General features: G+C 36.4%; 1 protein-coding gene across 7 annotated transcripts in view; it reads left to right on the plus strand.

The window, feature by feature from the left end:
* Trps1 (transcriptional repressor GATA binding 1) overlaps window positions 1-27,505 on the plus strand; it is a 240,359-nt gene that overhangs the window by 205,694 nt on the left and 7,160 nt on the right. For all 7 annotated transcript variants that reach the window (XM_060389423.1, XM_060389422.1, XM_060389426.1 and 4 more), the window contains one exon: window positions 25,086-25,208. In XM_060389423.1, coding sequence (XP_060245406.1) covers window positions 25,086-25,208 — 123 coding nt within the window. The remainder of the gene's footprint in view (window positions 1-25,085; window positions 25,209-27,505) is intronic.

Here is a 27,505-nt window from a genome sequence, read left to right on the forward strand (position 1 = left end):
TATTAAACAATGTTTAGAGGAAAATTACCATTAGGTTTAGTGGACATGTTCCTTTCTTAAGTTTCTAATCAAATTCTTCCTCAACAAACAATATTTTCATGTTTGATTTAATGTCAAAGCTTTCTGTTTGCTGAAGTTTGAAATTGCATAATGTGACATACCCATTTCTGTTCATTCTTTTGACTGTCCTCTTGATTTTTGGAGAAGTAAATCGAGTGTCACTTAGTTTCAGCATATCTGAGCCGGCTTAAAGAGGTCTAGACAAAAAGATAATTGATAAAACTAAGGAAAGTTCAGTCTGACTTATGGAAGAGTCATTTTCTGGGATCTTGGAGAAAGGGATAAGCAGGAAGAGGAACTAAGATGTTTACTTAGTTGATGAGGTGGGCATGATCAGTGTGGTAGAAATAGGGTAAGTTATCCAGGGCTTCCTGTGAAACAGTCCTGCACAGTCTGGAATCATGAGCTGGGCCCAGAAAGTTGGCCCAGTGTCAGTCATGAAGGTAAAAGAACTATACTTGAAGGGTTTGAGCTAGAGTTATGCAAGCATTGCTAGAGAAACTAAGAGCGAACCAATGTAAGAAGTTAAGGGAATGGTGAGTGTCATGCAGGGGATTCGAGGTTGGAAGAACGTTCTGAAGGTGAAAACATGTTTGGGTTTGTCCAAGGAGTGGTAAAAAGATGAACGTTATGAACAGGAAAGTGATGTAAGATTGTTCACATACATTAAACCTAGATATGGCTCAGGGGAATAGAATGTGAAGATACAAGTGCAGAAGCCAATTCTAAAGAAATAAAGAATTGATCCTAAGAAGACTGCAGGCCCCAGTGGCTGAATGGACATGGTAGGGGAAGTCCGTTAAGTGCCTGCCAGTTTGAGAGCACTGAGGCCACGGTGAATGGGGAAATAAGCCGGTTGTGGATAAAAAGATGATTGATTTTCTTTAACCGCTGCCTTTGTTTTGAGATGGTGAAGCACTTGTCAACTGAAGACTTCAGTACTGCCGGTTTTAAGGCATTTTTAAAAAATTAAACAAAATGTTTATAACATTTTATATTCAGTTTATATTCAGTTGTAGCTGACTAAAGGTATAGCTGCTATCACTGTTTGAAAGGGATAAACTGTGAAAAGGATAAGAACGATAAAAAAAAAGAAACAAAAAGCCAATCAACCAAGAAACAGTGGAAGAAGGGTGTACAGAAGGACCATAGATACTCCCAAACAGGAAATATCAATAATTTAAACACTTTAAGCCAGACCTAAATATAGGATGGGGAGATCTTCCCTGGTTTTAGATCTTTTCATTCATCCTGCATTCAGCAAATTTATTCAACACGTGCTCTAAAGAATGTACCTTACTGGGTGTTAGCCATTGTGATAAGCAACCACTTTGTCATCAAAGAACATAAAAGCTGTCTCCTTAATAGATGGCCTGTGACCCTGTTGAATGCAGCAGTGGATCATCAAAGTAAAGTTGACAAAAATGAGAAGTGAGCACTTTGCTGTTTCGTATATAATGGAACTTTAAGCAGTTGAAGGATAGGAAGGGCTATGGTGAAGAACAATATTGAAGATATTATGAATTTGTATTAAAAGAAAGATAAACCAGTGAAGTATTTACTGACATATTTGGCACAGGGAATCTTCAAATTACCATCCACACGTTTGTATCAGGCAGCTAAAGCAGGTTTAAGGTTGCTGAGTTTGGCCTGAGGTCTGAAATAGAATATCTAGCAGCTGACATCCATTGACTACCTAAACATTAGTTAAACAACGAATTAATTCCTGTTCTCCTCCCACCAACCTAAAACTATCAACCACTATCCACGTTTTCAGATGAAACAGTTGTATGGAAAACAAATGAGGCAACTTAGTCCATCAGTTACACAATGAGTTAGCGTCAGTAGCACGGATTGAACTCAGGCCGATGGGCTGCACATCACCACAGCTGGGCAGACAGAAAAGGCCCAGGGAAATTAGTATCAAAGGACCTGAAAATCATGATGGCACAATTAAGTGCTCATGGAAGCCAAGTAAATTATATAAATGTCAAGGTTAAGATGTCTATGATATGACAAATAAGTCTCCCAAAAAGGACAGCCAGCTACTTCACCTAAGTTTCACTCAGAAAATGAACTTTGTAATACCAGATTGTACAGCGAACGCCAGAAAAAGACATGAGGTTTTATATGAGATTACCTCATTTTTCCAGTGTTCACGAGAAGTTTTCTTTTTTTTCCTGCATTATGTAGCCCATCTCCACAACACAAACACACACACACACACGCAAGCATACATTCATGTACATATAAAACCTGCTGCTTAGGTTCTGACCTGTTTGTCAGTAGGAAATTACAATTTCCAACAAGAAGGATGTTATCTCTTTACATATATTGCAGCTCTGCTATTGAGCTCTTCTATTTTCTTCTACATTGGACAAAATTAGGGAGTTTTATGATGTAGTATAAATCTCTATATAGTTTCAATTTTTAAGTGAAATGTGTATTTTAAATTTTCTCCTGAAATTTTGCAAGCAAAAATAAAGCTAGATGTGTTTTTCCTCCTTTGAAAAATCAATAGGGAAAATTTTTGTCTCTGCCTTCAGTGTGTCATCAAGTCAGAAGAACTGGCTGTTTATTTAATACCAATGAGGCTAAATATGACATTTGAAGTCAGACTCCATGTGTTTCCAGACAGCACATGCCCTGCATCATGCAGACTAAATAATCAGCTTCACTGCTATCATTTCTACCCAGAAAAGTTAAAATATTAGTGAAGTGGTGGCTCCATTCGTTGGCTTGGTGAACCTCAGTATTCGTAAAGAAGTTTTACAATAATAAAAAGCTATAAAGTTGGACTAGTGCGGGAAAGAAAAAATACAAAAGCTTATGGATAAAAGCCATGGAATACTATCCAACTAACATACACATAAACATATACACAAACACATACACACACTCACATGGGGACTAGAGCGGCATGCATGTGTTTAGGAGGCTTATCAAGATCACAAAAAGAGAAGAAAGAAAGAAAGAAAGAAAGAAAGAAAGAAAGAAAGAAAGAAAGAAAGAAAGAAAAAAAGAAAAGGAAAAAGAGGGATAATGAGGCTATTTTTCATTATTTTCCCAGGGGATTTAAAAATAGTTACCTCATAAAATAGTTTAAATTTCCACATTACTTTTTGCCTTTAATCTGTGCCTCTGTTGCACATAAATGAATGGGGATTTTTGTGCTCTCCAAGCTAAGACAGCATGTTAGTGCATACTGAGGTCAATGAAAGGAAACAACAAGTATGAAAAGGATTCTACAGGCCCAGTTATTTTTATGTTCTTTGGTCAGTTAGATGCTGCTCTGCTCACTTGTTACTTCTCCAGTCATGGGTTTCTTAAACATGAATGTAGACTAAACAGGAATCTTTCAAGTCCACACAGGGGCTGACCAAGCCCAGAAATATACATTTTGTACATGAGGCTTCACGGCAAAGTTTGAACCCAAGCTGTTTCTGAGTTGAACATCTACCAGACCAGTTAAGGTGTTAAACAGCAACTATAAGCTTTTATAAAACGAAAAACTCATGTGCTAACGTAAAAGATCATTTATGGTCCCTATTTAAGGGCCAACTGAATTAACTCAGCCCTCTGTCTAATAAACAGAAAGAGTCCACCTTGCTGAAGGTCTAATTACAGCTCTGAATGTTCGGTGAGTTTACAGCTTAAACCATCTGAGTGAGTCTGCCTCTTGAAAGCCATGTGAAGTCAGAGAGCCAGCCTAATTAAAACAAATCTTGGATAAACCACTTCACGGAGATAGAAGTTTGATGGTTCGGTATATCAAAAATTGTTAGCAGATGTTTTTCGGAGGCCTTAACAGTTCAAAGATCATGAGGGTTTTCTTTCTTGTCTTTTTCCCCCCTTTTTTTTAACAAAGCAAAAATATTCTAATTGAAGTTGTCAGCAGGAGTGAGAGTAATATGCCTGTATTTGATTAAATAATAGTTTATTTAACATTCAGTGTAGACCAAAATTGGCCAGGAGAAGTCAGAAAACATTTTAGGCAGAAGATTAAAAAAAAAAAAAGAAGTAGAAAAAAGGAAAAGAAAACAACAAATCGACAGTGCCATCTCGCTGACGTTAGGCACTGTGGTTTGATAATGCCAGTTTTTATGTTACAATCTGTTCTTTGATTTGTCTTGCTGAATAGACAAGAGGACTTAACACTTTTCTCCTTTAATTCATATTCTATTTACCTAAAAAGGAAGGAGAGCAACACAAACTCATTGGAAGACTTATTGCTGGAACTTTGGAAAGGAAAGCCCCATGTCTTTTTCCATTATAAAAATGTAAACATCTATATTTTTAGGGGCTGTGTGTTTTACGCAAGCTGCTGTTCCGACTCTCCTCGGGACGTGAAGGTTTAGCTGCTTAAAATAGAAGAATGTAAGACTATCATGGCCCTGTTACAACTTCCAGGCACCTTTTCCTGATTACACGATAGCAGCACATAACTACTTCCTTCCCTTTGCTGCACAGCTGTGTGTTGCTCATGGACAAAATGCAGCCACTCCTTTTGAAGAACAAGGACACTCACTGGGTCCACACAGCCTTGCTACTGAGCACAGCACTTCTGCATCTTCTGCTTCCTCGGCACAACACAACTAACCCTGCACCAGTAGACTGGTTCTGCCTTGATTGTTTCAGACTCTTAACTGACTTATTAGACATAAAAGTTTTACAGAATTGCCCAATTAGGATTTAAAACAATGTTTAAGTATTAAAAAAGAAAAAAAAATCAATAGTGGCCCGTGCCCGAACTATCATTTGTTCTCCATAAGTATACAGAGATCTGGATTTTTAAAGTAAATTGTAGCATGCTCTGTGACAATTATGCAAGGACAACTAGAGAGCCATTCATCATTTAAACATTCATATAAAACTAACTGTTTCTTTTTAGTTCTAAAGTGCAGCCCATAACACACATGAAATAACATTAATAGGAGCAGGGAATGAAAAGACAGAAAGCAGCTGTTGCTCTCTGCCAGTGTTCCATGGGACTCTCTAATCAGGGTGGGATACTGTGTACAGGGAAGGAAAGGGTCCCTTTTGATTTGATCTGTTCTCTGCCATGCTGAGCTTTGTCGGTTTCAAGGGAGTTGGGGTGATGTTCTCACATGTCATAACATGCATTTGTGGACATTCAGCAGAGGAGACAAATGACTGGAACGTTTAGTTTTACAGCTGTTGCCGAGCAGTGTTTAAAAATTGCTTGTTATCTGCAAAGTGGTGATATAACAGGCTACAATTGTTCCCCATGGCTAATGAGGGAAAATGGTGTTCTTAAGTATAGTATTTTGCTAGTAAAATAAATTTCAGTTTTTCCTAAGATTTGTTCAAAACACAGTCTTTGTAGAAAGCTTGAAGATATCTGAGTAGCTCTCCCAATTTTTCCACAAAGATGGTAGGGAAAATAATGCACAGATCCTTGAAGAAAGCCAATGACAATATCCAACTATGCTCCAATCTCTCTGACTTTCTAATTCAGTTTTTGCCCATCAAGTCCTCTTTGAAATTCCTCAACATTGTGTTTGCCTTTTTACTTCTATGTCCTTTTCACTTGTTGTAATTTGTCATCATTTTAGTATTCTGTAAATAGCAGTACTCAGATCATACCCCTCTGTAAAAAAAAAAAAAAAAAAATCTTGTTCCAGATATGAAAAAGCAGCCCATTTGTGATCTGTGGTAGAGTATTACTCCATACTCTTAGCTCTTATGCTCATGACTGTGTCATTCCAGGAAGAGAAAAATCGCAGCTGTGTACCACAGAAACGATTACCTCTCCTGTTTATCCTGGAAATAAGATAGATGGGCAAATGCATTCCTAGTTTATAGAAATATATGTTGTCAGTAGGAATCCAAGGATCAACCCTTTATTGTGGGCTTTTGTTTTGTTGAAACTTTCACAAAACAAAGCAAACAAAAAACAAAAATAAATCCATGCATTTGAAACTTCAACAAGAGACACAGCTAAGTATTTGTACATTTTACTATGTGTGTCATGTATATGCAAAAAGATTAGAATTAACATTACTTCACTTCTCTCCTTTGGCTACTGACATTTAGATGCATCAGCCTCTTGGTATTGTTTATTTCACCCTGTTTCACTAACAGCATAAAATGAGAATCTTGAAGTAAGTGCATTATTGTGGTATATGTACTTTCCTTAAATTTTCAGTCTATCATGACTAGAACTTGTAGAGTATATAAATAATAAATGGAAAACATAATGAAAAAGAGAAAATCAGAGAGGGAGGAAATAATGAAATACAAAAGATGTGAAGGAAAAAATGTTTTATAGCAAAAAAAAAAGGAGGGAGAGAGAAAGCCTTTCTTGGATTATGCATTTGTACTTATAATATATATATATATATTACACATATATGTATATGTGTGTGTATAAGTGAGAAAAAATTAAGTTCTGAACTCTTACTGTGAAGTAATGGAACTGTGTACATCACACCAGTGCTGAATAACTTGCCACTTGCTCTTTTTCCTTTGTTTAGAACAGAGCATAGGGCACTTATGAGCAGTCTGTTTATGTGAATTTCCTGAGAATTTGAACCTTCCATTAATTAAATCTTTCCCTTATTAATTTTTATTTTTATTTTTTTCACAATATTTTCTTTATATATCACTATTGAAACCCCCTCCCTCAACTCTTTCCAGTTCTACCCTCCCTTCCTTTCCTCTCTATCCTCTTCCCCTAGTCCACTGAAAGGGGGAGTTCTCCTCTGCCATCTGCCCATAGCTCCCATGTGGTCTTGCCCTGCATTAAATCTTAACAGCTTTATGTTTAGTTAAGTCTCTACAGGTGGAACCTCCAGCATGGTGCTGGACATGATGCATACCCAAGGCTGCTAGAAATGAATGACTCATTTTCAGATAACTGTCAGCTTAGAATGGGATCTCATGGGTCTTTTCTCTGGTATTGTATAATCCTGTACATAGAAACATCTTGTACCAGATTCATATTCTTTCAGTTGTAAGTGAATCATTTACTGTTTTTTGACCATGTATTTAAGTCCTCTGTATCTTTAGGCTTATGATATTGGCTAGTACATGTTTGGATCTAGAAAAACATACTATGATTTGGTATTTTTACATTAGTAAGCACGAAAATTTACTTAAAATTCACTTAGTAAATTATTGAATGCATTTAACCCATATTGGAAAATAGAGTCTAAAAAATGTTTCATTGTTGTAGATACAGTGTTTTCTTTGACTCTGATCTGTAACCAAACAAATTAGACACATGCGGAGCACTGCAGAATTCAAACAGAAGGGTGTATTGGCTGCTGTAGAAGGTGAAGAGAGCCATAGCTGAAATAGATAGTCGTTAATCTAATATTTGCTGTGTAAATATGAACCAGGATCATACGCAGAGCTAGGAGGGCTACTTTCATTTCCCCTCTTCTGTTTAGGTACTTCCTATAAAAGAAGTACACCCTCCTCTTGTTCATTTAGATATTCAGCCTTTCTAGAAAATAAGAATAGTACCTTCATTGGATTTTTAGTTTCCTAACATGGTAAGCCAGTGGAGACAGTTGATGGCCCATTGAATACGCTGTGATGTTCAGGGCAAGACAGTAAACACATGCACTCAGATAACAAATCTGATGTCGGCATTGTGTCAGATGAAAAGCTCCCTTGGCCTTTGAGTTTAGATAAACCTTCAAGAGGGTTCTCCAGTCAGCGGGCCGCAGGGCTTTTATTATGAAACATCCAAATGTTCTCAGTGTGTTCACCTAGAACTCAGGAAATGGCACTGATTGAATATCAAAGAGTTGACCATGGCACCTGCCTTGGGGGTAGTCCTTCTCATTGTGCTAGGTTGTTTTCAGCAAGTTATTCCAGATTCTTCAGCAGAATGGTGCACATTATACCACTTCCTCCTCAGACAGCTTTTGTAGGAGGGAGAAAAAATGGTGTGGATCAGTTTTGTCCAAACAGTTACATGAGAAGTATAGATAATGATGGATTCTTTTGAGGGTTATTCAACTAAAGAGAAAACCAGCTTGCTTGCACAGAGCGTTCACATGTTTTCTGAAGCACTATCAGATGCTTTACTTAGTGAAAGGCTCCCCCACCCTTTTTTTAAGAAAAATAGTGTGTAGACGATCACATGCTCATACACATATAAATACAGACATGTATGAATGTGTGTCTGTGTGAAATATAAAAATTCAAATTATACACTTTGGAAACATTAACCTCATTTTACTTTTAATATTTTATTTCTGGTAACAGTCTTTAATTTTCTCTTGACAATGCATTTATTTCTTATTTTCCTTTAATATGATTCATACAAAACTGATTTTTATGCCCTAGATTCAGCACCAAAATGTGTGCCTTGTAGTTTTAGTACTCAACTTATTAGAACATATTAGAAATGGTATCCTATCCCAGACTTACTAAATAAAAATCATTTATTTAACAACATCATCTGGTAATTTATTCTGTATATTAAAGTCTGAAAAAAAAATGAATGTAGACATTATATCCACATAGCCATAGAGAGACATGGTTTACGTTTGGCCAACAAGGATTCATATGAGGATATTGAGCTGGGCTCTTTCGCGTTTGGTCTTAGCAGTTTCCCAGAGGCTATTACAGTAAGTAGAGCATACATCACAAAAGGCACTGGAGGTTCGGCTCCCACCTTGTCTGTGTACAGGAAGCATATTCCAGAGAGACGGAAACTGATCTTGAGATACCACTGGAATCCTGGTTAAACTATGCTTAAAGTCAGCCTTCCCCAGATGTTCAACTATATGAGTCAAAGGATTTCCTTCATATGAATCCAGTTTGTGTTCTATTTTTTGCCATGAGTGACTAAAAGAAAGTAAAAGATATAAAGGTGATTAATGATTAATTGGTATCCATGTCTCTCCACCTACATGCATGGGCATCGTAGCTGAATGTGTGCATCTGTGCCTCCCTTTCTCATTAACTATATGCCATTTAGAAACTTAAGAATCATAAAAATCCTAGGATTGAGACATGTCTGCTCTCTTGCGTCGTTCTTTTTAATTGCTTCATGTGTATTTACCTTACCTCTCCTCAAAATTATAAACACTTCAAAGGTACTGGACTTTCCTTACATGAAGCGATAATTTAAAGTAATAAGACGTTTATAAATAAACACAGCAGAATTTACAGAAAGAGTGTAGACTTTCAAAACCACCACCTGAGGAAGCTGCCAATTTATTCAGGTTCTGCTGACTTTGGAGAGAACATCCTTGTAACTGTTTAGAAGAAGAATGAGTTCCAGCCGCAGAGCCCTAAGAGCTTACCGGTATTCTGTTAGTCCCTTCTGATTTTAACTGAAAGTGATGCTGACACTGCTGCTGCGAATAACAACCTGCCCAGCAGGAACAGTTCTATTAGGGTCTCCTACCTGGATCTCCTATGCATCTTAGATGCCCCCATACCCATGCTGCTTCCTGAGGAATCTCTGGTAGTTATCCACCTTCAGAGAAGAAAGGCCGAAGAATGATCCTATTCTGCAGCCAGCAGCACTCAGCTCCCTTGTCCTACTAGTATATTTTTTTTTATTTTTCTCATCTAATTATATATATTAACATATGTATATTATCATTTTCTTTGACTTCCTCAACACCTCTCAGATTCTCCCTACCTCCCTACCCACACAACTTCATGTTCTTTCTCTCTATATAAAAACAAATAAATACAAACAATATAAATACCAAGACAAAAGGAAAAACAAACAAAAGAACAGAGATTATGTTTTGAGTTGGCTAACTATTCTTGGTCAGAAGCCCTGCCTTGGAGTATGGTTGATATAGCCAGTGACACGCCATTAGAAAGCAGATTTCATTTTCCATAGCTTTTTGGTTAGTATGGGATTTTGTAGCTATCTCCTCTTCTCAGTCCTTGGATTCTGACTGCTTTGAACCTGTCCAAGTTTTGTTTGAGGTGTCACCTCTCTGTGAGTTCATAGATGCATCAATCCTTTTGTTTCTGTAAGATGCTGTTTCCTTGAAGTCTTCCATCATCTCTGACTCTTAAAAGTTTCCCACCTCCTCTTCTCATAGATCACTGAGCCTTACGTGAGGGCTTTGATAAAGACATTGTATTTAGGAATGACTGTTACAAAGTCTCTTACTCTGTACACTGCTTAGCTGTGGATCTCTGTGATAACCACCATCTCCCGCAAAAAGAATCATCTCTTAAACTGATGTGGTTCGCAGCCTAATACAGGGACTGTGAATCCCTGATACAGAACAGATCTATGGGTCTTCACAATCACAAAAAATAAAAAATAAAAACACAAGTTCTTTATTCTTAATCATTAGTTTTACCCTGAGTACTTCAGTCTAGAAATGATATTGATTACTCAGAGATGAATTCACATAGTGCATACTTTGAATATTTACCTGTGAGAAACTTAGGTAAAGATATGAGTTTAAAAGGAAAGACCTTGAGATCGTAAAAATTTGTGTGTTTTATTCTTGTTCACTTGTTAAGTTTTACAGGACTGGCATTAGGACTTCATCCCTCTAAGTGAATTCCACCCACTGCTGTTAGCGGTTGTTTTCAGAGAAGATCCTCAATTGTTCATGTAGCTCCTGAACATACAATCCTCCAGCTTCCCAAGTAGCTGAAATTCCAGAACTCTACCACACTGAGTAGCAGAAACTAAGTAGTGATTGTGTTCATAGATACTATATTAGCAATTTATAATAACTAAGTAAAGAAGATCATGTTTCTTTTCCATGTGTTACAATGACCCAAGAATTTTGATTTTCTGGGAAGCTGAGTCTTTTCATTACTTTTTCTAAAAGACAGAGAAAAATCCTCTGCTTACTGATTAAATATCAAGCCTTTAAGTTGTAAGTTTATACCTTTCCTGGCTGCTACTTTTGCAAGCCAAGAAGATTTCAACAGGTAATAAACATTCAAAGAAATAAAGGGGTGGAGAAGGCTCTGCATTGGTTGCTAAGGAAAATCTAAATCAACCGAGAAGGCGGCTGAAGGTAACTAGTGTTTATGATGAGGACTGAAATGCATTTTAATTGTAGTTCTAGTGCAAAATTGCACCAGTAGTATCATATTAAAAATCACGCTTTCATTTAGGAAAGTGAGCACACCTAAAACTTGAAACTTTGAACTCAAAGATACATTTTCCTAGTATTGATTTTACTTCATTTTATGAGCTTCAACTCAATGGAAAAGAGTTTCAACAAAATGTTTGGCACATTGTAGTTTTATGATATTTTATTGTAAAATTCATTTTTAGGTTGTCAAAGTAAATTCTCACTCTAATAATCAGGGATTTTATTACCATAGAAGATTTTATAAAAAAAATAAAGTAAAAAAATTGATTTCCAGATTCTTTTAGGTAATATAATAAATATAATAAAAAGATCTGCTTCCAGAAACTTGAGTAAAAATTGTTTTCAGAATTTGTTGTGAATATTAATTTTTATTTATACATATCTGCCTTTTTCATAATGATTATAACGCAGACCACTGCTTCTACATTCTTTTTTAGAATTTTTCTCCAATGTTTTTGTTAAGTCTAAATAACCCAGCAGATACACCCATGTAAAATATGTGTTTATGTACACATGAAGGTGAGTCTGAAACACAGGTCCTCCGTGTTCATTGTCATGTTGCATATGACATTTGCAGCGAGAGTAGGCTTAGTGGCACAAAATAATTATTTTTAAATAATCCTAAACCAATTCAGGGTGGAAGGATTCTGGCAGCATGAGCTTTAAACAGCCTCCTTGAGCAAAACAGATGCTGCTAGCTTTTAAATTTGAAGAGAAAAAAGGTAACAATTATCCTCAAGACTATAGAAACAGGACTGTCTGACTCTTTTTCCCCCTCAAATGTTTCTACTTCTTCTGAAAAGTACAGTGACTTTGCATAATGGGCAAGGGGGGGTATATCAGCAGCAGCAAAAAGATAAGCAGATAATTAATTTCTTAAAAAAATAATTAAAATGAAGAAAAGCTTTCATGTGTGCTTTTCATGCTCTGCCACAATTTATTTCTTGAGTGAAGTGTTATTTTGAATTACATGTCGAGATGCTATGTGGAGCCAAAGTAGAAAATTAATAGGACCACCCCTACAAGACTAAACTTGGGTACTGAATTGGGTAACAAAAGAAGCCAGAACCATTCAACGCTTATTTTTCTACCTCATGTTTCATCTATAAGTCCACTGTTGCTTCTTACAATTAAGAAAATTCTAAGTAAAACCAGAACTCAGGTAAAATTGAATTACTTAAATGCTACATTAAATATTTTTTTTTTACTATTTTTTATGATAAATAAAACTCCTGTTACAGATACAAATTGTGCACAGTAAAAAAAAAAAAAAATCTAGAGAAGTTTTCTGAAATTGTCTACCTCACTGCTGGTTTATATTTGGTTTTCAAACATAACATCTTCAGGAGGCCTTCCCCAGTAGACTGAGCACAGCACACAGAGTGGGGGACATACAAATGGCATGCACTCGTGTTGGGAGCTTTGCAAAACATAACATTCCAGGTGTGTGTGTGTGTGTGTGTGTGTGTGTGTGTGTGTGTGTGTTTCACTTCAGCAATCAAAGCTCTTTATATCGATAAATATAGTTTGTGGAGATAATTTCAAATCTATTCAACATAATTTTTAACTAGTTCAAATGTTCAAAATTACACGAGTGTCCTCGTGTATTTTATGACACGTTCAGATAGGCACTCACCTTATTTTTCCGTATGTGATTGCTCCCTTTCCCCATTGTTACCAAGGAGTATATACATGCTTTAGTGAATGCTGACTATTTTCATGTCATATAAAAATTGTCAAGTTCAAGGAAGAATAGCACAGCTGCTCACAATGCCATACCTTATAAAACAAATCTATTAAAGAGGTCAGTTCTTAGAAGGGGTCAAGCTAATGATATAAGTGGAATAATTTGGTCATTTTCCAAAATTTGTAAAACAATGCACATAAAAGACCTTTGTTAGGTTGACTAATTAGCTAAATTTCTACTAATTATTTTCTACTTCAAAATTTTTACTTTTTTGGGGGGTTACAAAATACTTCACCTGTCTTTTGAAAATGTGTATTATATCAGATTTTAACCTAGATTTTAGCCAATTAATACTTCATTTTTTGGATTGGATTTAAAGGAATATAGTCATACCTTTTGTTTTGATATATATATGCTCATATATATGAGTGTAAATGTATATATATATATATATATATATATATACATGTGAACGCACTTTTAGCTGTATATTCAACTTAATAAGTGAAGTTTTCTGTCTAAACTTATATGCTTATTCATATGTTTTCAAATTCCAAAAAACTTTAGATGTTAGGTAAAAGAAAAGAATTGTTAAAGCCACTTTAAAATGAGCAAATATACAACTGTTTGCACCAGAGAGTGTGCAAAAATACTGTTAATGATACATAAATTAATCCCTCATGATATGTCTGCTGTTATATGAGGTTAGTCTTACATTCTGACATTATATTCTTCACATCCACTTTTTCATCAAAGAGGAGTTTTATCACCTCAGTCAGAAATAACCTTCTAAATTTGAAAACAAAAGGAATTTAATTTTTAATCACTGTAATGTAAGCTTAGTGTCACCTAGAGATTTTAGACATATTAAAATAGAAGACTTTCAAGCACATTTCATATGGATTTATGTACATGTATTTGAATGTATATGTGTGTGTTTAACTGAGGATAGTAGTCATATTACAAAGCAATATAAATTTGTAGATATCATCCCAAATGAATTATTGTACATTTTTCTAGGTATGACCCAAAACAAATACAAGCTATCAGATTTTTTTTCAAATTAGTTAAATATTCATTGATGTACTTCCTGTGTATCGTATCTGCAGCTTCATTGTATAAATGAAAGAAACTTTCTGTATCTAGATATGAGTAACAGAGTACACATAAAGCAATGTGAACCATAAAGCATTCTTTTATATTCTAGAAGTTTCCAAATGGCACTTATTTTTCCCCAAAATTTCCACTTAATTTTGGATAAGAATATATATCTTGCTGGTTGTGGTCTTTCATGTCTTTATTCCCAGCACTCACAAAGCAAAAGTAGGAAGAACTCCATGATTTTGAGACCAAACTTTTTGGTCTACATAGTGAGTTTTAGGTCAGCAAGAAGACCTGTCTCAAAACAAACAGACATAAATTTTGTATCTTTGATGGGCTCATGGATCTCATCAATGTGAATCTATTACCAAAGTGGATTTATGCACTGAAATTCTTAAAGTCTTTTTGAAACACTATGAAAAAAGCAGGAATGGGAAATAATAATACTGTAGGAGTTTTAAAAAAAAAAAAACAAGTGCAAAAGTAGGGAAAGGTATTCATATTATAAAGCATGTCATTATTAATGGTAAAACTTTTTAAAGTAGTTACTCCACAGAGACTTTGTTGTTGTGAAAAAAAAGTATAAATTATTTTTCCTTATGTAGGTCTAAATATGCAAATAAACATGTTATCATAATCATTGAGCTATATCATATTGTCAAAAGCTATTTAGCTATGCAAATATAATCTAAAAAGCTATATCTTGAAATATACATTGTCTTCTGATGTGAAAAAAGAAATAAAAGTTCAGCAACAAGCACTGTATTTGTGAATTTGTTACATATGGATACATTTATGTTACTTGGATATTATGTGAGTTAAGAGTACTCTATAACCTAGAAATAAAATAAAGTGGTGATAAAATGAGTCATGATAGAGTTGTTTATACTGCTTTCCACCTACTAACGTAAATCATCCTTAAGCTGGAGTGGAGTCCACATTCTCAAGTTCTCTATCATGCCTTTACATAATGTTCTCTATAAAAAAATTAACTTATATCATCAATTATTTAAATATTCGTGTGTAATTGTATTTATGTTTAACCCTGCAAGAGTGAACCCTCTTAAGATCACCATTGGTATGTCAGTCCCACTTATAAAATGTGATATCACTTCAACAAAAATGAAGACAAGCTCTGTGATTTCATTCCAGGTTAGCGCTGAAAGTGTTACAAATGGATGGCTTTATTTGTCAACCTGTATACACATACATGATATATCTGCAGTATGAACATGTATTCAAATACATATTTCCACATATGCAGTTCCCATATGGTTTTTAAAACTGTTTAGAGGATTAAACCAACAAGACCTCTTCCAGATTTCAAAGAATATGTAGTGTGAGGAAGATGAAGAATTCTTGTTTGGGATTTCATTTCAGCAAGTGAAACTGTGTTTACAAATCTTATTTTGGCACTCTACAAAAGTGAGGCAATTTTGTATTTCATAAAAGCTACGCTTAAAATTTGATTCTCCCACTCATATCACAGAGGCGCCTTTGATCACCTCCCTCTGGGCAGGGTGCAGCCTTGCCAGGCCATAGAGGAAGATGAAGCATCCAGCCCTGATAGGTTAAGATCAGATAAAAGAAGAGGAGGACCTCCCCTATCAGTGGACAAGGGCAGAGGCATAGGGGGAGAAAAGGGAGGGTAGGTGGAACTAGGAGGAGATGAGAGAGGGGCTATAGTGGGGATACAAAGTGAATAAATTGTAATAAATAATTAATAATATTTCTCTATGAAAAAGATTTTTGAGAGACATCTCAAAGTGAACAGTATCGCTTTTGACAGAGCCTATGTTCTCAGTGAGTAAATGTTTCTATTATATGTGTCTATTTAACATATAATATAAATGTTAAAAGAAAAGTAGGCCCATCTTGCAGAAACCCCCAGGTCCCTAATTACAACTTTTAGATTTAAATTAAGCCCCTATCTCTGTCACTTACTCTAAATACCAAGAATGTAAAGCTGTTTGGTGATTTAAAAACCATGTTATATACAAAAAGCTAGGCCAAGTCTAAAATGCCCTGACCCCCCCCCAAAAAAATCTTATATGATGAATACTACATGTGTAGTGATTTTTAAAATATGGAATACTCACAATATATGATATATAAGCTATTATTTGTTCTTTTAATTTTTTTTTTTACTTCTGTGTTGGGCTTTGCATTTCAGCATATTTGTCACTTCTTTGCCTAATATTTTTCTTTTTAGAATATCATCATTTTCTTTCTTTTCTTTCTAAAGTTCCTTCCCTTCACAATAGGGAGACATATTTCCTGCAGAGTACTTGAAGAAATGGTTGATAATTTCTAGCGATTACTTAGTTATATCTTTTGCAAATAGTATGGGAAACTTAATAATGTCTCTGCAGGGCAAGACTGATCCTGACAGGAAGAATATAAACATGAGACAAGGAACTAATTTTCAAAAAGACACTGTTCTATTTTCAGAGCCCCTCTTATGAAATAAAACCCCACTTTTCAGGAGTTTTGTGTCTGTGTTTGCACAGGCAGGTCTCAGGTTTGGTTTTCTGACACTATGCTCCATGTACAAAATATCAAAGTTGGAGAGAATTTTAACTGTTCCTTTCGGTTCTGATGACTAAGCAGACATCTTGAGAGTCCTTGGTGAGGTGAGGTAGTTCTTGCTGTGGAATGTGATACAGTGTGATTAACACAGTTCAGGTACAAAGAGGGCCAGGACCAGATTTAAGTGAGCGTATGATTGAAACATATATAAATATATGTGTATGTGTGGTGTGCACACACACACACACACACACACACAAGCACGCTTCTCAAAGCAAAAACAATCACTGCTTTATTCTTGAGCAGCTGCAGCCAGCCGCACTAATGGATGCGCAAAAGCAGAGAGGGAGCCCATAAGGTATGTGTTCGTTTTTACAGATGGTACTGCAGACAAGTTGGTAATTGAAAAGGAAGTCCTGTACGTGAGCTATTTGACGGGTGGGGGTGGGGGTGAGGCAGCCTATTATAGAACTTTCTTGTGTAATTTACTGGGGCAGTTATTGAAGAAGCAGTCCTCCCAGGAAAGATTTCAGTTATTACAAAATACATCACCATTGTTAAGGAAATTCCAAGCAGTCCTTTTTGAAGTCGTGTTATTAAACTTTTACAAATCAGCTTCGATTCCCCTGTCTGCACAGTGCTTTGATAATGAAGTTGTGTGCTGGTGTCCTGTTCACCTGTGGGAGCCGCATGGTGCTCAGTGTAGATGGGGCTTCGGTCTGAGGGATGATCATATACCAGGTGTCTACTGCAGCCTTTGGAACCATCTCTTTAAATAACTACCATTTCATGTGTCCTTAGGAAACACAAGGCTAAATTAAAATGTGATAGTACTTTAAAATATCTTAAAGATTGAAAATCTGCATGAAATTCAACTTCATTTTTCCTAGTTGTACGTAACACACACATATACATGCACATACATACACACACTAGTGTTTCTAAGACTCACATTTTGAACTAAATATCTGAAAGCCTGTAATGTGCCTCATAGTAATGTTTGATCAGCACCTCTTCAAGGACACAGTATGGGTTTTTAAATGTCACTGTGGATTGTTTTGAACTCTGTATACTTAAAGCTTGTATTCCCTCCAGGAGAAGTGTGTGTGTGTGTGTGTGTGTGTGTGTGTGTGTGTGTGTGTGTGTGTGTGTGTGTGTGTTTGGGAGGTGGTGTGTCTCTGGTGTAGTTGGGTGTAATAGGTTCTCATAGCTGTGACCACTCATTCAGGTGTATATGCATGTGTAGAGGCCAGGTGTTATCAGTGGTTATGTTACTCAGTGCCTCTCCAAATTATATTCAGTGATAGCGTCTAACACTAAATTTGGCACTTCCCAGTCTCTGTAAGCTGGCCAGCCAGGAAACTCCCTGGGTCCAACTTTCTTTACTTCCACAGTGTTGGAACGGCAGATGTGCACTACTGATCTGATCTGGCTTTGTAACACAGTGATAAGGGTCTGAGCTGAGGGCTCCATATTTGTATGGCAAGCACCTTAGTGATGATGCCATCCTGCGTCTCTGAAATCAGGATATATTTGCTTTGATGGTATGTGTCAGAGAAGTCTTTTAAGGCATCACCATTTACCTTATCAACAGATGAAAAATAATACCTAATTATTCACATCAAACATAAACTAGAGTAACGTATTTGAGAGGCACTAACCTTGGAATCCAGAGTACTCAGAATCCTGTATACATAGTAGATCATCTGTAAGGGGCAGTCTTTTGAACATTATGAAGGTGTTTGTGAAGTATTTTGCATGTCTATTATTTTCTGTGGAAAGTATGATAAATGTTTATAAGAATGTATGATTCCCATAATATTAGAAGTCATTTTAAGTACCACTTATGCATAAATAACTGCCTTCAGGACAGTAGCTCTTCATGGGCTTGTTGTTACCTGGGTAACTAATGTATAAAAATTATTGGTGTTTTTGTTTCTTTCAAATCACAATCAACACTGTAAATGCAAATTTACGATCACGGTTTGTTTCTCCATTTAGATGTTGTAAAGCTGATAACTGTGCATTGAACACTTATTCTGGATGAGGGCTCTGCCAGAGTGATTTTATATTGTGAATTATTCTCATGATGAATGTGCTTATAAAATATGTCCTATAAATAAGATATACAATAAATTAACAGAATCAGTTCATATATTCTCCAGCAGATGCTAAATTATTTAACAGTGCCTCCCAAAAGCTTACATATATATATATATATATATATATATATATATATATATATATATATATATATATATTATTCCAGTGTTAGATTTTGTCACTGGCATTGAAGGAAAAAAATCTATGTAAAACAATTAGCCAGTGAATGTAGCTAAAGGAAAGTTGAAAGCAGTTCCATGGTCGCAGAAATGAAAGCACAGAGAAACTTCAGTAGATCTTTTGACAATAATGACTTTCACGTGGAATGAAAAATGACAGTGCAGACATAAATTTTCAACCATATTTTTAGCTGTCCAAATGCATACTTGCTGTGACAGCAGAGTGTTATAACAGAAACAGCATGGGCCAGAAGTCTAAAGATCTGGCCTTTTCCAGCTCTGGTTCTGTGACATAATTTGTTTGCACTCTGGATTGCTGGTTAGCTCATTTGCCAAATGTAGGGTATGTCAAATCTAGGTGATGTCATCCTAAGACCTATGAAGTAGGTTTTCTATCTATGCAATAAACTTCTAAAATATTCATGTCTGAAGACTGTCTGGGTAGTCTGTGTGAGATGCATTAGGAAATTTTGGTGTTTACTGCTGGAATCACCTATTACATATGAGAAGAGATAGAACTAATATTATAGTACCTTAGTAATGGCTGGTTCACTCTAGTTAGGCATCACGGGAAAATATTTATGCACCTGGATATAATCGCGATGACTGGAATGTACAGTGTCTCGTGTTGGAGAGCAGGAATTGTGCTGTTTGTCCTGAGATGTGACTCAAGTAAGCAGGGGAAGCAGACTTTCTTTCCCAGCTCTGAAATAGGTGAATATAGAATGGGTGCTTGGCTGAACTTTATAGAGTCCCTTTGGTTTTGGGCAAGAAATCTGAGAACAGCTAGGGCTCTTTTAAAGCAGCTGTAGTCATGTTGTACAGCCCATTTCATCTGATTCTTCATAATTTTATTTGGAACAAAAGTCAGCCAGAATATCAGTGACTGTTGCTTTCTCTTGGCAGAAATTTTGCTGTATTCTCATTAAATTATTGGCCAGCCTGTCCTTCTGGAATAATTCTGGCTGTTACAATAAAGCTGATCACTGCACACAATCCACTGTTTTTATTTTCTTGTATCTGCATCACTCTATATTACAGGTGTTTTGTATGATTGCTTATAATAAGTAACCGATTCTATTTCTGAAGAAAGAGAATGCAAATACAACATTCTGTGTCTCATTGTAGTAAATGAAAGCAATTGGGCCTAAAACAGTTTTCAGTATTTGTTCAACAACTTGTAAATATATAGTATGGATATGATTTGTGCACATAATTAAGTAGTAAGTCATATTTAGTTCAATTCTTTGAGAGCTATTGATAGACTGTTTTTACCAATAAGCAATAAACAATTATTAACTTGTTTCTGACATCCTGGACTACTGCATGTTTTTACAAAGGCTCACCAATAGTCAATGTTCTGATCATTAGAAAAAATTTAGCCCCTAAGATGACTGTGAGTATGGGAAATGCTTTGATAAACTTTTCATGTAATTTGCTCTTGGTGCCCTTTGCACTTCAGCCCTGTGTCCACCAGAAAATCTGTAAGATTCCAGGTCATGGGAAACTGTGTATAGTTTAGACCCCAGCTTGTAGCACAGTGCCAGGCACAGGCTGGACACTCAATAATTATTCCCAGAACTGAATTGAATTAAACTTACCACTGAAATTTTATTACTGCAAAATTGAACCAGAAGGTTCTATCATAGCCATCTGTGTGTTTCCCTAAAATGAAATTTGCAAAGAATTCTTGATATAATCAAATAAACACAGAAAATATTTAAAGAGTTAAAAATATTTGAGGCACATCCAGGGTAACAGCATGTATATCAAATTTCAGATTGATTCGATTTAAAACGGCTAAGATATAAAACCATAAAAAATGTGAGTAAATATTCTCCCTATCAAGGCTTGTTATAAAATTACATGGTCCCAGAATGGTTCTTATAGAAAACTATTATAAAAGATCATTTTTGCAAAAATTTCTTTGCCAATGGAGACTTTTAATATCTTAGAAATGAATAGTCTTGTCTCTGAATGTTAAGCCACTTGAATAACTAATTCAATCAAAATTTCCCTTTATTAATCAGGTGAATTCAGTTTCTAATAATGAAACATGAAAAGCCTAAAATTTTTGTTACTGGATGATTGTCAAGTAGTAAAATAAAATAAGCAATAAAAGCAGCTGAAACAACGTGTCATAGCTGGATTAACCAACACATGTGCCAAATCTCTGCATAGAAAGATATATAGCTGGCTGAGGACGTAAGCCCTTGTCTGAGCAAAGCGTCATTGGATGTCGGTGTCACTCCCACAGAGGTTTGGTGTCCACTGAAAAGCTAAAGATGCCTCCTTTTATTGAATTGTTGGTTACAGCTGTTGGGGTGTTTCTTCTGTAGAGACAGATGAGTTGACTTTGTGTAGGTTTGGGTTAGAGGACAATCTTCCTTCACTGTAGCATCCACTAAACCCAGGTAGAAGATGCACGTGGACTGAGAAGACATCTTCTGTGCATGTTCTTAAGTAGTCATCTTTCCTTCATTCAGAAAGGAAAGATTAGTGCTAAGTACATCCCTCGGGAATGGCAGGTGCTGTAATCCACTTGCCACTCTGCCTATCATTTCCTCCCCAAGCACTGCCCTTATTCCAGACCTGTAATTCTCCACTCTCTAGCACGGGGTCAAAGCAGCACATGTTATTACTATCTGTTAAGAACAGCTTGTAGGAAATGATGAAACTTGTAATTGAAACCACTCATGGACACGATGCAGGACCATCAGTAATGTATGAGTGTAATAATGGAGAGTTCGGGCTTTGGCCTTGCCTGACCTAGTAACTCCAACATCTACCAAAACTTGGCATCACTACTTCCTGAAAATAAATGTGGAAAAACAAGAACAGACAGTATATTATTTTTATAATTTTATTTTCTATACCATAATTGATTGTTTATTCCTGGTTCAGATTAATTCTCTGAACCTGAAGGGAACATCTTTAATTTTTATTTGGAAAAAAAAGTGTATATTAATGGTGAAAATAATTACAAGCAATGTTATTTGCAGCACAGTCCTTGGTGGTTACCATTTAAAATATTCAATGTTCATTTAAAATAAACCAAGAGATAGTTTCTGTTCTTAAGAATGTATCACTGTTAAGGAGAAAACCTACAATCTCTAAGAGGGAGCCATGCAAGATAGGCTTGAAATCATTGAATTCATCATCCATAGGTATTTTCTTTAAGTTAGGGCAAAACTTATTTTTCAAGTGGTGCAAAAGGACTCCCCTTTCTGTCCTTTGGTAGCAGGCTGCTTCTCTGCCAAGAGTGGAGTCAGGGGTTGCATACCCCAGGGAAATACCTCCCTGTGTCCAGTCAGGGTTCTTGGCTGTGTGTGGTTTCAGAGATGAGGTTCTGTGGCTGCTAAGTTAGGGACACTATCCAAACTTTCTTCCTTTGCTGCTGCTTCAAGAAATTTCCCGAGCCTCCAATATATGGTTCTGAAAGAGTTCAAAAGTGCTAAGTTGGTTGAGATGAGACAACATTTTATGTGAGAAATGCTTTTCACCTCCCTCCCACTCTCCACCCAAGCACAAGCAGGCTCTTATTGAAGAAGAGGTGTGAACACCTAGATCTCCTGCTCTGACTCAGTTTTCCATTCTCACAATCTATAGGAAATATGCAAGGAAAGTATAACTGACAGTGCGTCAGTGGGTGTGTAAGTGTGTCTCAGATGTTCGATGATGACATTGAAGGCAATAAAAACAAAACTAACACATTTTCTCAAGAAAATATAGTCACAATTAAATTTCTTTAACCAATAGCTAGGCTTGCTGGGCGTTTACCAGTCAAGCTACTTTCTCTCTGCTGTGTTTTAATAGTGTATACTGCACACTATGAATACAGCGATGTAGACCAGGGGCCATTTCAGGACTGAGAGGTCAAACAGCATTTCCCAGAGTAGCTCCTAGTAAATAACAGAAATGGGTTTGAATACTGTAGCCTCACTCCTCAAACTGATTTGTAACCTCTTAGGCATCTTGATTGAGTTTGAGAATTAAAAATATACCTGATATATTTAACATAAGATATAGTTTATCCTAAATCACAGTGACCTTTACTGAACTACATGTAATTGCTAAGTACAAAATAAAACCTATGGAAACCAGTGCTGTAATTTCAGGATCACCCTACTCCCCACCCCCACTAATGAAGGACAAAAATATTAGGCTTCAAATTATGCAGAGGTCGGCATGCTTACTGAAATAAGAATTACGCCCACTTTGTCATGCTGTGTGAGGCACCCAGAGCACACAAAAAGAAAAGCAAGTTGGAGTCAATCATTTCACATTCAACCCTGAGCAGAGAGGTCTTGGCCATATATGTGCATTGGTTTCCATAGGACATCAAGAGGGACTTTGTACGGCTCGCGTTGGAGTTGATTTACCATTGAGTTAGTTAGATCTAAGGCAACAATAGGATGTCACCATGAAACATTAACAGTTAAAACCTAAACACCCCCCCCACGCCACCTCAGCCTCCTTTGGATAAATGGTGCTGGGATTACTTTGTAATTGCACCTGAGAGTTGCTTATTATGTTCTGGGTGGCAGTGTGCTCTCTACCTCTGCAGCAGACCCCAACTGGGACCCGCAGACCTCTGACTCGATGTTTGATGTTGCTGTTGTGGAGATTTGGAAACTCACAATGCATTCCTGCATATGACAGGGGTTTGGGGCACACAGCAAAGGGGAGCTGGAGATATCATTGTGAAAATCTAGTTTTTATTACATCACCTAAAGTGGCACAAACTGCTACACTAATGAAATCGTGTTCTTGGTTTAAAAGGGCAATTGTTAGCCTGACTTTTGTGCTCACTAAAAACATTCCCCCAATCTTGTTAAGTTATTGCTCTCATTTTGGAATTTTATAGCTGTGCAGCTTAGCAGCCCTCATTTCTTTACGTTTCATTCATTTTCCTTGTATTGATGATTAATGGAGGATGTCGAATGTTAGAGTGAGCAGGCATCAGCAATTGCAAGATCATAATTAGTTTAGCTGACGAGGGCCTCTGATAGCACTTGCATCTGGATGGAAAAATTACCCTATAGGGAGCTGGCTGCTCACCAGGTCTTTTTAGTGATAGATTGTGAAACACCCGATGAATCAAATGCCCTTTCAATGCCAAGAAAGTGTTCCAGTCTCGAAGCCAAAATTATGTCTGCAGAAAGCTTTCCATTTGAAATGTATCAGAGTACAATTATAACCATTGTACTTTTTTGGCAGGCGTACCACTCTTCTACAGTATAGACTCCAGTTAAATAAATTGCCTAAATTTTATGAATCCCTGAAATTTTGACTTATGGTGTTTGTAATATTTAATTTATAATAAAATTAGGGTACACCAAGACTTTTTCCACTTCTTATCTCACATGCCTATTTTATCATTAAAAGCTTTGCTTCCTAGCAAAAGGAGAGCTGAGCTACAATTTGAGCTTTTTGCAAGAGTATTCTATTTCCTGCCTGTTCCTATTTGTGCCTACACACAGCCTGACTTTTGTTGAAATGAGAAGTTCAGCAGAATTGTTACTTGGGCACACACAAATGCAACCAGCAGTCCTAATTAGCAACTTTTAAATATTCTTCAATAATTTTTGAACTTGGTGATTTCATAATTCAGACCTCTACAATCAACATAGCATTCAACAAACCCTATGGATTTCTAACTTTAAGGTCAAATTAAGTAAAGAGCCAGTGACAGAACTGTATTATCTAACTTCAGCAGACACCTCGTAAGGTTTGCATCAGCAATACTGTATTTTTTTCTAGGCAAAAGTGTCTAAAGGTCCTCTCAGGTTTGGGGAATAGAGGGTGTTCTCTTTCAGATTTCATAAGCACAAGGGAAACACCAGAACAGGCAGTCTTACATTATTGTAGTACTTTTGTTGTAGGAATGGCATACAAAAAGCAACCAGTCTGGTTTAATGTTAAATGTTTTCTATGATGAATTGCTCTAACCTGTATTCAAAGGCTCAGGTAGCATATTCCAAACTACTTTAAACATATTGCCATGTGCTATCTCTTTTCCTTTTGTTTTGACACTTTTAAAAGGTATGTTTGGGGGTTGAGCATTTAGGAGCCATCATTGAAGGCATGCAACCCAAAGTTCAAAAAGTTAAAGCTGTTTCTGTGAAAAGCCTTTGGTGTTCCCCACACCTCATCCATCACTGTAGGGTTAATTATAATGAAAATCAGTGGTGCCTATTAAACACAATTGAACCTGACCTCATTATAGGCAGTGTGGTTTTATACTGTCATTGTTGCAAATCTGAAGACAAAACTCCTGGGTTGATTTGGTCTTACTCTCTGGATCATGTGACTCACCTCTGACCTTGGATTTTTTTTTTTCTCCTGTTTCAGAGGCGGAGAGGCTCTGGTGTATTTTGTGCCAATTGCCTGACCACAAAGACCTCTCTCTGGCGAAAGAATGCAAATGGCGGATATGTGTGCAATGCATGCGGTCTCTACCAGAAACTTCACTCGGTAAGAACTCACCCCAGCACTTCGGGCAAAGCTTACACAGATGAGCAGACCTGATCCACCATTGATATGTACTCTTCCATTGCTTGTGTTGTCTGTCTTTGCAGGGTTGTTTATACAGTCATTTGGGGTGTACATATGAGTTATTGCGAAAACGGCTTAAACATTATGGGAGATCCATTTAAGGTCATTAGTAATACATTATGCTTCTTTGATTTAGCAGTAGAAAGGATTGATTCCTGGGAACTTCACATGGCAGGTAGTTTAACTACATGTTAACTGAATTGGCTGGATTTAATTTAGGGAGGAAGAGAAACCGCAAAAAGTTAAAGAGAGAAATAGAAGCACTCTGGATTTCACCTTCGAGTTTGCATTTTGGAATTGTAAGGGCTATTTTGGCGGTTTGCAAGCTGGCTGTGCACGAGCACAGGGCCGTGGCACATGAATCCAGGTGCTTCTGGGCCCCACAGCAGAAGGGACACAGGTACTCTGTGTCTGAAATCTCCAGCTAGCTTTGGCTCATGGGGGTTATTTGAATTTTTATCCAAAATGTTAGTTTTAACTCTGTAGTAGAATGTCAACTGACAGATTCCCCATCTAAGGAGGAATTTCTGAGTTCCTGAAGACTGTTTCTATAGTTTAGTCAGTGCATCTGTTGGCAAGCACTGACTTTAAAACAGCAGTGTCCCACTTAGTCAATAGAAGTGTTTTTCCCCGTGCCTTTTTTCATTTTATTTGGCATTTTACTGCAGCTCTTAGCACAGGCCAGTGAAAAGATTACAGCTACAGGGAATACACTTTGAGACAAAACATTTTCATAAGTGGACACTGGAAACACTTTTTAAAAACATGCCCACTGCCAGCAATGGTGCTAATGGAGACTACTATAAAGCCCTTAGTCATTAACATGGGTTTGGTAGAAAGACCCTTACTGCCACTTTACATTTTTGTTTAAAACTCTCACCATTTAAGCACAGCAACAAGCCTCTGTTTAATGAGCACTGGCATTAATGGTTTTAATTGAACTTTGGCCAATGAAGAGTCCAAGAATTAATTGAATAGCTGCTCAGCCAAATTATGATAATTTAACCACTGTGAAATATACCAAACTTTTCTAAAAATTATTTTAATATTCATCTGTCCAGAGGCAAGATGGTCTCAGCTTTGAGGTTTTTTTTTTTACTTTATTTGATTATAAATGAAAATACATAAAAATTATGTGCACACAAAAAGTTAGACAACAATTACAAAATTGGAAGATTAATTAAATTCCAGGCTTCATTTTAGTATGAGGATTAAATACTGTGAATTTTTACTAAACAATATAAGTGTATGAGACATATTCAAACCACGGAGGGTTTTCATTCTGAAACTAATACTAGTATCACCAGTAATAAGTGCATTATTTTTATTTCCAACAGTCTTTCTAGTTACAATAGAAATAGTCCCCCAAAGTTCTCATTTATATTATTTTAATATCTAAAATATTCCCTTTAATACTAAAGTCTAAATATTTTAAGAATTATTCACAAATTAGATACCTATATACACATAAATTACCAATAATTATTTGGAAATTCCAGACTGTCTGAACATTCTCCTAAAATTTAATCTATAAATACACATTGATTTAGCATTCTTATTTCATTTTACAAATCAAATTTAGAGTCCTTATGCATGCAAAGGTTTTATAGTCTTATCTGCAAATTTTAGTTATAGAACAAAATTTAGTTATAGAACAATTGAACATGGACGTAGGTACTAATCACATGATGTTGAAGCTGAATAAAACATTTAAACTGAGTGTAAGCCAATATTCATTTTAAGTAGACCAGAATGACAGTCCAGGTATTTGAACCAAAGCTGCAGAGGTACTTAGGTTTTCAACTCATGCTTCACCTGTGAAGAAGTAATAAGTGTACAGACATCATTGAAACAGAAGAATAATATAAGGCCAAAAATTTCATGTGATGAATCCTGAAAGTTTCCTTATAGTCCTGACAACACTTTGCGTTTGATTGTGTATGCTCTGATATAAATATCAATTACTTGCCTTTGCGATTCTTTTCAAAGATATATTTATTAGTCCCCTTAAAGCATCATGGCAAGCACTTTAGTTTGACCGAGTGGCTTAAAGCAATAGGAACTGATTTTCTCACAGCTGTGGAGGCTAGAAGCGCCAGCTTGGTTAAGGGCTGGTGAGGGCTTTCTGACTTAGTCACATTCTCTGCTGAGTCTTCAGGTTCTGAAGAAAGCTTTTTCTCCCTTGTTAATAGCTCCCAGTCCTGTCAGATTATAGC

The sequence above is a fragment of the Meriones unguiculatus genome, chromosome 8, assembly GCF_030254825.1.
Source record: "Meriones unguiculatus strain TT.TT164.6M chromosome 8, Bangor_MerUng_6.1, whole genome shotgun sequence".
NCBI lineage: Eukaryota > Metazoa > Chordata > Mammalia > Rodentia > Muridae > Meriones > Meriones unguiculatus.